Below are 11,501 nucleotides of genomic sequence, written 5' to 3' on the forward strand. Positions count from 1 at the left end.
CTCAAACAATAGCTCTATAGTTTTTAAATGTGTTTAAGATTGATAAATGTTTGAGAACATATTTAGCTGAGCTGAAAATATGTGAATAAAGCAGAAATAATCACCAAAGTTACGATTACGCTTTCTTCAATCAACTTGGAATAATGATTTCGATTTTGTTGATCGAGTTATCAAAACTCCTTGTCTATTTTCATTTTTGCAGTGTAAAACTTCACTATGCTTATGTTGAAGAAACACACATGATGTTAGTAGCCTTTTTTGCGTTCGTGAAATTTGTTGCAGCATCTCAGCACAAAAGATAACGAAAGAAATCTTTGTCAAGATTTGTTGACAATTGAAAACACCGACTCGGACTTGAAAGTGCACGAGCTGCACTATGCAAATGAGCTAATTGTACGCGTCAGACTTTCCTTTCACTGAACTTTTGCAAACTCACCAAACAAGCAGAAACAATAAGAAACCATCAAAACAGGTTTTGGTTATGATTAACCATTGTCTGAGAAACTCACAAATTAACTCGATACCAGAGTACAGAGTTTTCTTGCTATATTCTTAAGTCAGAACAAACGTAAAAACATACGCGTAAGCTTACAACTAGCGTGAGCAGATCTTATTATTCATTTCCAGCGCGAGATTTAAGTCTTGTTTTCTACCCTGAAAAACCCACCTTTTCCGTTAGTTCTGAGCATAAAACTACATATAAGTGCCTTGGTTCGTATTCCCTGCCTTATTCCCTGCCATCGCTGTGAAAAATACGCAAGAGAATCTCTCAACTCTCACCATTTGATCACGCAACGTGACAACATCCACGCGAGAGCCCCGGACATGTGCGTGAATCCGCGCGGATATATGACGTCAGGATGGCGCAATTTGTTCTAAAAATAGAAAAATTGTCCCATATCATAGGTGCGCGCGGATCCCAAGACTTACGGTCTCCGTCCCCGATTATGGCTCCTGGTTCGACCCATGAGGAGAACGCCGTATGAATCAGCTGCCGCTCCAACGTCGCGCGCATAGTGCGACAGACCCTGCCGAATTTAATATTGTTTGCCGCACCAAACCTAACATGCTGAACCAAACTGATTCAAACGCCGCTCTTCTGCCGTACTTAACTCATGAGTTAGGTTCGGCGCATGAATAGAGCGGCGTTTGGAACGGGCCTAATAGCGCTCCCAGATCTCTTGTGAGCCCTCTGATGAGATGCTCACAGAAGCCTTTGAAAATCTTTTGAGTTCGTGAGATTTACATGACATAGATAGCGCTTTTAGTAATGCGGCTGCTCTTTAGCGGACTCATTTCTTAACATGGCGGACGAGTCGAATTTGCACGTCTTGACACTGAATTGCTGGTACTCTGGTTTGAATTTAGTCTTCATAGCTGTATTGATCTTTTAATCACTGTTAAATTAATACATTGAGTTCGTTTTTGTAAATTTCGTTAAGAAGACTTCCATAGACATTTTAAAGATTTTTGTGGATTCTTCGAAGTTCTTGTTAAATTTGTTTTAATTTGTATCCAAAATTCACCAGGGGTATTCCTTATGTGTCCAAGATGTGGGCAGAGCGTAAAGTCCTGATTGCTGAGGAACTTGCCAAGGGTCGTTATGATATTGTGTCACTTCAAGAGGTATGTTTTTTTCGCTGTGGCTAATGTAATGTTTTTTTTTAGTAAGATTAACGTCAGACTTCAAATGTACTATAACGACAAACGTTAACTTACTAGTATCGATGAACTGTATTTAACCTAGAATTGAGCCAAACCAATGTTTATTTGCTACTGGGTTAATATTTTAATTAAGAAAAGCTACATCCTCACTACACAGAAATCTTTGAAGGGGAGATCTACAAACCTGAGAAACTGAAACTGTATAATGAAAGGGTCTGAAAGGCATCAGAAATTTACAGCAGCAGTGTTTACAGAAATCGCCTCAGTCTACCAAAGTTTTATAGACCAGCCCTGCTTAAGAAATGTATACTGGCTGGAGAAAACTATAAAAGGCTAAACCTTCTTAGGTTTAGTCTTAGATTTTAGCAAGGATACTTGCAGCTACAACTTGCAACATCCTTGACCATTCTTCAAAATCTTTGGCAAGATATTTTAAGATCCTTGAAGAACTTTGACAAAATGTTGTAGTGACTCTCGAGGTTTTTCTTTGAAAAGCCTCTTTAGAGATGCATCAGTAGACAGACTGCTGCAGTTCTGAATTATGAACCAAGGTATGTGCCTGGATGTAATTTTTTGGACAACATATTTAATCAGTAGGGCTTATTTTGAAACTTCAGGCTACATAGCTATTCCATATGTAGGCTGTAAGGGCGACCTTAAAAGACTGAATGACAGAATGGTGGAATGGTAGAATGGCAGAATGGCGGAATGGCAGAATCACGGAACAGCAGAAAATGACCCCAAATCCTAAAAGATGGAATCATGGAATGGCGGAATGGTGGAAAATCCCCCGAAATCCTACAAGACGGAATGATGGAAAATCACCCGAATTCTTAAAAGACAGAATGACGGAAAATCACCTGAAATCCTAAAAGATAGAATGATGGAAAATCACGCAATATCCCAAAAGAGGGAACTGTAAATACTGTAAAGCAAAGCCGCTCTAAAAGGCTAATGCTAAGAGCCAAGATCTGCAAAAAACTGTTTCTCTCCTCACCTCCCCCACCCCCCCCCCCTAACAAAGGGTTAAATGATAATTGAAAAAACAAAGTAAGTGACATTAAGCCCACCTATCCCCTTTTTGTGTTTTGTTTTTTTCCGCATGAATTCAAGTTCCGCGGAAATTATCTTCGCTTGTTATGTATAACATCATATATAACATCATGTTGTTAGAGTTAATGTAACTCGAAAGGACTGGAGTTATTTCTCATTTATTGCTGTAACAATCAACCAAAATGCATACTTAATTGTCTCTTTTAAAACTTGTGTACATCTGCATGCTTTTCAACTGAATTTTGACTGCATAATCTGCATGAAACTGCAGTAATTATTCGTAAGTATAAATCAGCTAAAATTAATATCAAATGAAACTAACATTTAATTAACGGGAACTGTCAATATCAACCATGTTGATGCAGGTTTTGTCGTCTGACCCTCAAATCAATGTGGAAATGTTTGGGAAAATATGCTACAGCTGCTTACTTTAAAGTGAAAGTAATGTCGAGTTAAAATTTATTGGAAATAATCTCGACAATAACTAACATTATCAGGAACTGTCAATATAAACCATGTTCACAAAGGTTGACGTTTCGTTGTCAAACCTCAACAATAAATGACTTTCAGTGAAAAACTTTGCGAAAGTTGCTTACCTTAAAAAGCCCACTAATGCATTACTAGTAAGATTACTTTTTAACCACTTTAAATCAAACTGAGCTGAGTTTGGGCATTAAAAGTAATTATGGCCCGTGGCCGTGATGCACGTAATGAACAGACTACCGTATAGATCTTTATAAACTGAACTCGCAACGTAACTGCTGAAGATGGATATCATCCATCATCACCTCCTTGTCAGCTTCCGTTATTTCTACTGATGAATACTTTTTGCTGTGGGCTTTACGAAATGCAAGACAACTTTGGGTGATAATGCACTGGCTCCAGCTTGATAGACATCCTTAACTCCCCATCACGATTAATGATTGGCCTGAGTTCCAGTCGATCAAGAATCAAGTCCCACGGTGGTGGAGGAACTACTTCTGCTTTGCCTTTCTGGGGTTTGGGACGGATGTTTTGCTGACATCTGTAACATCTGTAACATCTGTAGACCTAGAGTTGGTTTTGGTGGTGTTGCAATTCTCTCTCTGTACTCACTAGTCGAACGCTGGGTTTGTGGATATTGCCGAATGGGTGATTTTCCATCATTCCATCTTTTAGGAATTCAGGTGATTTTCCGTCGTTCTGTCTTTTATGATTTCGGGGGATTTTCCACTGTTCTGCCATTCTGCGATTACGTCTTTTAGGATTTGGGGTCATTTTCCACCGTTCCACCATTCCACAATTCTGTCTTTAGGATTTGGGGTCATTTTCCGCTGTTCCGTGATTCTGCCATTCCACCGTTCTGCCGTTCTGTCACTCCAGCTTTTAGGGTTGCCCAGGCTGTAATTTTACCTGGGAATTATTCTACTGTAGCAGGGTTTCTACTCTCTATTATACATTTAGTTCATCCACTATCTGTATACAGCATATTAGTCTTTGCTATTGTGTGGTGTAATTCAATTAGTGTAATAAATCTATGGGCATTACCACCTTTCTCAATTAAGAGTGGAGTGCGGGTGGGTGTACCCTACGATGACGTCATTCATGATAAATGTGTTAATATTGCAGTTATTTTGTTTGTTTCGTGTTCCTTTTTCCCAGAAGAAGAAGTTTCTTGCAAATAAAAGATGATTTTAATTTGCATTTTCAGTTTACTGTCAGTAATACAATAGTATTTCCTGTTAAAAATTACTTTAATTTACAGATTTGGAGCAGAGGGGATTTTGAATTTATCAGTCAAAAGATTGAGGATGTCCTTCCATACTCACATTACTTTTATAGGTACAGAAATAAAAATGAATTATTTTTAACAGTTTTTTGTAAGATACTTTTGTCTAAATGGTAAAAGTGAAACACATTTTAAATTCTTTTAATTTTTTTTTCAGTGGCATAATTGGTAGCGGAGTATGTGTCTTCTCTCGCTATCCGATTATTGATGCCTTCACTTATCGTTATTCTTTGAATGGCTATATGTACAACATCACTCACGGTGACTGGTTTGGTGGAAAAGCTGCTGGATACTGCCTGATAGATCATCCTAAACAGCCAATTCATTTCTTCTCTACTCATGTAAGTCACATTATGCCTAATCTCAGCTAATTTATATTAATAATGCAGGTGTTATTTAACCTTTGCCAATCCTAATCAGTATACAGTGGTTAGGATTACCTTTCCATTTTGCTAAAAACTAGAATTCACAACATCAGAATGATGTAGAGTACTGTTTGATTTTATCCCATTAGTAATACATTAAGGTAACACATGCATTGCATAATATTATTTTAAGGATCTTTATTTCATGATCATTAGAAAATGGCTGATTAATAGTATGGATACATGTAACTGCCTTGTAACAAATGATACTATCGATCTAGTGCTTATTGTGTTTCCATCTCTTCTTGTCAAGATGCATGCAGAATACAATGAAAGCAGACAGTACCTGCCCCATCGGACAGTTCAATCTTACCAGCTCTCTCAGTTCATTCAACATTTGACGCAGCCTACTGATACTGTTATAGTTTGCGGGGACATGAATTGTGAGCCATCCCAGCTGTGTTACAGAGTCATCAAGGATGTTACTGGTTTGGTCGATGCTTGGGACAAACATGGAAAAGTGAAGGTGATACCATACTGTCTTGTAACTAAGAAATGTGTGACTTATTTTGTTGACATATTCCTTTCAAAGGCATGTTCCCTTCATGGGTGTTCACAATGCTGTGCCAGTGAACTCTGCTTGTTGCTGTTTTCTCTGTACATGGGGCAGAATGTTAACAATACCTTTACCCTCTCTTGGTGTACATAATGACAGACTTACTTGTAATTGTGCTAAATGTCAATGTGCTTCTGTGGATTTTATGCACTGGCTTGATCCCCGATCTCCTTGCAACAAAATAAGTGTCTCCTGCTTCTTTTAGCCTGGTTGCTGTGGAAACACATCAGATGTCAGCCACAACACCTTTTCAGGAGACAGAAATGCAAGCAACACTCTTAAGGGTGGACCAGATGATGGCCACAGAATCGACTACATTTTCTATCGCTCTACCCAGGGAAGCTTAGAATGTGTAGATTGTGAAGTTACCATGGGACTCGTTCCAGGAAAGAACTTCTCCTTTTCAGACCATGAGGCTGTTGCAGCTTCATTTGTGGTGAAAGAGTCAGCTTTAAACAAGACAGGTATAAAGAAATAACCGGAACTATCTAATGCAACCCTTCTATGTTCCAACTTGCAGGTGTAAAATTTAAATTGATTTTGGATTTTGTGAGAAATTGTTGGACTATTTTGGTCATACAAGATTTTCTTGATTACAGATTCTATTCACAGAACAGGTCCGAATGTAAAGAAGAGTCAAGAAGCCCTGTCCGACACAAAGAAAGTCATCTCTAAAGCAATTGACAATTTATCAAGTCAAAACTACTTCCAGATCTTTATTACCTGTGCCATGTTGTTCTTTGTCATATCACCTGTCTTTTTTCCAGTGGGTGAGCACTCTCCTCTATCACTGCACCATGTTGCTGGCAAGATCTTGTATCTGGTTCGCATTTTTACAACTGTCATTCTCTCTGGCTTTATGTTCTATTTGATACTCAATACGCGAGATGAATACAGTGCATACAGAAGTGTGCAGCAGATGATTGCCATACAGTTGAATCAGATAAGCCCTAGGAAATGAATGAACTGCTTGACAGTAAAGTAATGTGTAATCTTTCTAACTAGCCCTTTGGCAAGTGTCATTATCAGTTTTTGCTTGCCAATTTTCATTGGGACTATCGGGTTTGATCTAAATAAGATAACTTTTAGGAAATCAATTATGGTAGCTCATTTCAAGTCATGTACTTTAAAAATAATTATTATATGGCTTTTGTTTGTCACTGATATAATGCATGCTCTGATTGGCAAATTGCAGGGTATTATTCTCCCATAATGCCCACGGACCGATTACGGGCCTGCAAAACTACATAGTTACATAGATACATACCTAAACGGTAGGCCATTTCCAAGTTGCCTTTTGCCTCTGTCGTGATGATTAAGTAAGCAAAAAGCCATATAGTAAACAACTTGTTAACCTCAAACATTTGGTCTTTACAGGAAAATCTCAAACCTCAGCCCAGCCATATTGAACGCGAGGTCAATACAGCAAGGTGTCGGTTTAAGATTTTCCTGTAAAGACCTCACTCTTGGTTAATAAGTGGTTATTTAATTAATTAATTCATCACTTATAACAATTTATTAATAACACTATATAGCACAATGTATATAAGCCCTTTAAGAGCTTATAGTTTAATAATTTAAAATTATTATGGGTTATCAAATGGCAACTAGAAATAATTTCATGTGCTTGCTGTCAAATTCTAATAATTTTCCAAGCCTTTGGGTGAGGGAAATTATCAGAATTTTGACAAAACGTAAGTATACTGTTTGATTACTTTTTAATATCATGGGTGACAAATTACACTTACAATCCTGGATGTTTGACTGATTATTGTATCGGCAAATTTCGCACCAAGCATTGCCAAGGCAATTTTGTAATTTCACAAGTGAAATTATAAATTAATGCTGAACTTTTTACCTCAGAATTAAGGAGTAATTTGTCACCCATGATATTAAACACTGTAAAAATCCCTTAATGTCTTCTGTTTATAAATCAATTTCATTGATGACTGTTGGTAGAACCTGGTAATTTGTGTTTCATGATTTGTTGTCTTTAGGGAGTTTGATGACAAGTTATCATAGTGTATTTCTTACATGTACCTGAAGTGTTTTTAGATTGAGATCTAAACCTGATCTTCTATTTTGAAATGGTGTGCCTACAGGTGACTAAAGGATAATAATTATATCAATTTTTTTAATTCTTATGTAATATGATTATCACTGATTTTGACACATTTGAAGAGACTTGCAACATTTTGGTTGATCCCAATTTTTTGCAAATATTTACATTTAACATTGTAAGACATAAAATGATCGAACAGTATTTTCTTTCTTTAACCCATTGACTCCTGGAGCTTTTTGCCAAAAATGCATTTTTTGGACATTTTGGAGATTTTGCGGCTGGATATGGGCCAAATTAGCTCCAATCTACTCAAAAACTCATTTGCAACATGACAGCATGCCTTTCTTTCCACTAGCATCGCGTTTTATGACTTTTTCGCTAAGGCACGCACAGAAATCAAAAGTTTGAGACCTACGTCTTTAGGCCTTTCGATTTTCTTATTTTTTTTTTCGCCTTTCCTTTTTCTCCTTTTCTTTTCTTTTGGCTGCAGTGATTGACCTTCTACTGGGCTTGCTTCCAGTTTAGAGCATTCTGAGAAAGCATCATCAAGACAGGCAATTTTTGCCATGGAGTAGCCACGTGCAGGGGCAGGAAATTTTGCTCCGAGTTTTTCACTCAGCCTTTTGAGTATTTTTGTGCATATCTCAGGCTCCATTGGGCCGATCACTCTGATCTGGGTATCATTGGAAAGATCTTTTCCCCCTGCAGACGTTGAGCATAGATGATGCCAATTTTGGTCAAGGGTGATGACGTCAGAAGTGGAAGAAAGGCCAACGCTCGTCATGACCGGTTACGGCTGGCACAGGAGGCAATGGGTTAAGAGAAATCATTTTGTAGGAAGATGAACAAATTTCTAAAAATTATAATTATGAATAAGTTAGTTACAGCTATTAAAAATTGCTGATCATTATGCAAATAATAGAGGTCTCCTTTTCATGTGCGACTGCTTTGTTTTAGTGGCAGGGCCCCTAACAAAAGCAGTGAAGCCAAATCAAGAATGGTGAGTAGTCAAGTTTAAAGGTCGTTTTGGCTTCAGCACTCATGAGAACTCTCTTGGGGCCTCACTCCCAGCATCAGTGGTTTTACTGACAAAACAAAGCATTAATAAGGTTGTGAAATCCCCCCAGCTATGTAGGGCACCCATAAAAGGTTAACTCTGGCCTGATGTACGAGTCAGTGCATAAAAAAGCAATATCAGTAGCAAATTTCATTTCAAAAGGATTCTAAAATTGAAAGAGCAAATGCCAGTACTGTTCATATTGGGGGGCCAAGTGGCAGGTAGTTCTTAGATTACAAGTGTGATGGACTCATCTGTACTGATAAAGAGCTCTGGTTAGACTCAGCTGAACAAGGTACTTTCCTCTCACAATGCCTCTTTTTAATCAGAAGCCCTAAATGGCCATAAAAATGGGCCTGTGCATAACATACAGTAAAATTTCCACAGGGTTCGTACCCTTTTTCAGAAACAAATTTCCAGGACTTTTCCAGGACTCAAGATTGATTTTTCCAGGACTCTAAAATTCACATCAACCTTTTCACTCCCAAGATCTCAATTTTAATTCTCCTTACTGTCTGTCAGACATTTCACATTTTTTACTTGAGTTTGACAGATTTCCAGCACTTTCCAGGATCAGTCGCCCTTTTTCAGGACTCTCCAGTCCTGGAAAATGCCACAGGAAAATTCTAGGACTTTCCAGGTTTTCCAGGACCCGTACGAACCCTGTTCCACTTTCGTGAGGTAGTCAGTATAGGAAATAACCCAATTGTCCACCTTATTAACATACAGCAGCATGAGATCATGTCCATACTATTTAAAAGCAATTTATTCAAAAATTAGGTAATGACAATAATATATCTTCAGTATAAATTTAGGAAAAACATTTTTAGCTACAACTATACATGATGGCATGTTTATAGTAAAAGCAACTTGACAAATAAACTGTGTAAATTATCGTTATTTAAAATATTACCATCGTAATAGCGAGACTGATACTGCAAAGGTCATGGTCAAAGAAAACTGAAATGCGACAAAATGATCCTACCTACAATAACTGTAAATAATTACCAATATTGCGAATTGATATATTATATTTTTAAAATATTTAGAACAAGAATCAACCACAACAATATGCTGAGCTGAAAGTATAAATTAAAATCATTCTGCAAGGTGGTCAAATTAAGTTTGTCACTAGTAAAACAATGTCTGTTTTTGTATTATAGTTCTTTATTCTAATAGAACACTTAATTACTATTAATTTGTGTAACAGTAGAGAGATTTTGTGATTTGTCAAGGCAAAGCACAAATATTAAAAAGAAATACAGTGACTGAGCATTGAGGTTTACAAGCCTATATGAATCAAGAAAATTGATTTAATTCTAGAATAGAGCAGCTGTAAGAAGTCAGGATGCATAGAAAATCAGTTTTTTTAGCTGTAATTAAAGGATGTACTAACCTGACAGTTATTCTAACCAGCACAACTAATTATAAATTAAAATAAAATAATAAAAATTGATGTCCCACATTACTCCTGTAATTTGATTTATTTTTTAATTTTACATCCAAAACTTCACTGACCATCCACTAGGCTGCCTGCAAGGGCTATTGCACATAACTTTCTTTGAATGCTGTATTGCACAAACACGTGCAAAATAGAAACTACTGACCAGAATTGAAAAATAACTATGTAAAGGCTATTGGCCATCAATAAAAAAATGTCTTAGATTCAACATGATTACAAACTTTTTTATCATCAGCTTCTAGTTTACAAGATACATGTCCACATTGAGTCGTGCTGTAGTTTTATTTGCCACGTAACCCTTTTACTTCTTGTCTGGACTACACCCTCAAGCCAGGAAGATGGAGTAGCAATCGTCATCCTTGTCAAAAGCATTCCTCTTAATTCTCAGATCTGCAGCAAAGCCAGGCCAAGTCTCTGATACTTTCAGTAAAAGTGAGTACTGTTTATAACAAAGAGCAGCCCACTCCTCTCTCTCTGTAAGGATTATTTGCATTTGGGATCTTTCCCAGTAGGGGATCATCAGCTCGCTTCTCTTGGCAGAATCGACTTAGGCTACGAATGAATGAACACAAAGTCAGCATCAATTGAAATTGAAGAAAAGCTTATGGTTATCCCTCTAAAATATCTGTTTCCCATCACTGACCAACCTGGCTATTTTTACTGAAAAAAGTTTGAAAAAGATGAATTACATATTTTCTGGAACTACACAATTAAGTCAAGAGGTCAATGACCCCAGCTCACTGGAATTACAATTTTCTTAGTAAAAATTTTCGCATTAGCAATTGCCTGCCACTCGATAGAAACAAACTAGGCAAGTAACCAGTCTTTTCAGTCTATAAAGGGACTTCATGTAGACTTGGAATAAGAAATGGCAGCCATGTTCACACAACAGTGAGTCATTTGAGATTGTTAGCTTCCTGAGGGTGTTCTTTTACCAAAGAAATTGTACTTCAAAATTATATAATGCAATTCAAATACAAGTATCTATGTCACTACTTTTCAAGATTAAGAATAATTTACTCACTCGGTTAGAAACAATTTTTGAACAGCTAGCTGACTGGGACTTGAATCTGTATTGAATAGATGAGTTGCATGATGGCGTCATTTGACTACAACTACCAGAATCCTTCAATCTGTTTTGTTTCTTAAGGTAATTAAGGCAACTGTTATTTAAACCCCACTGGTGTTTCAAATTTAAAGAATAAAGAAAAATCAAAAGGAGTTGTGGTAGTTGTAGTCAAATGACAACAACGTGCAAATCTGCTATTGCCCTGCGACACAGAGATTCCCTCCTCTTTCAGCTCAGTGAGAGATGGGAGGAAACCTCTCCTTGCACCTGTACAACTGTTTGATCACAGTTGCCCACAAATAGAGATGAGCAAATTAAAAATACTGGTATTTGACAAACTTTAACTGGTTTTGACCTTCAAAACGTTGCCTGATTGATCCAGGA

At 37.3% G+C, this 11,501-nt stretch overlaps 1 protein-coding gene across 2 annotated transcripts; it reads left to right on the forward strand.

Moving 5' to 3' along the window:
• The first annotated feature begins 976 nt into the window (after nucleotides 1-976).
• Nucleotides 977-8,448, forward strand: LOC110045033 (sphingomyelin phosphodiesterase 2-like). Of its 2 annotated transcripts, XM_020750620.2 has the most exons (7): nucleotides 977-1,348; nucleotides 1,530-1,626; nucleotides 4,463-4,539; nucleotides 4,644-4,827; nucleotides 5,165-5,377; nucleotides 5,673-5,931; nucleotides 6,067-8,448. In XM_020750620.2, the coding sequence occupies exons 1-7, from the start codon at nucleotides 1,305-1,307 to the stop codon at nucleotides 6,426-6,428; spliced, it is 1,236 nt and encodes a 411-aa protein (XP_020606279.2). In that variant the 5' UTR covers nucleotides 977-1,304; the 3' UTR covers nucleotides 6,429-8,448. The 2 variants fall into 2 exon arrangements, with proteins under 2 accessions (XP_020606279.2, XP_020606280.2); XM_020750621.2 differs by lacking the exon at nucleotides 4,463-4,539 and having other exon boundaries at nucleotides 1,329-1,348.
• The last annotated feature ends 3,053 nt before the right edge of the window (nucleotides 8,449-11,501 follow it).

Source organism: Orbicella faveolata, unplaced genomic scaffold, assembly GCF_042242905.1.
Source record: "Orbicella faveolata isolate gen_17 unplaced genomic scaffold, um_ofav_v1 contig_1, whole genome shotgun sequence".
NCBI lineage: Eukaryota > Metazoa > Cnidaria > Anthozoa > Scleractinia > Merulinidae > Orbicella > Orbicella faveolata.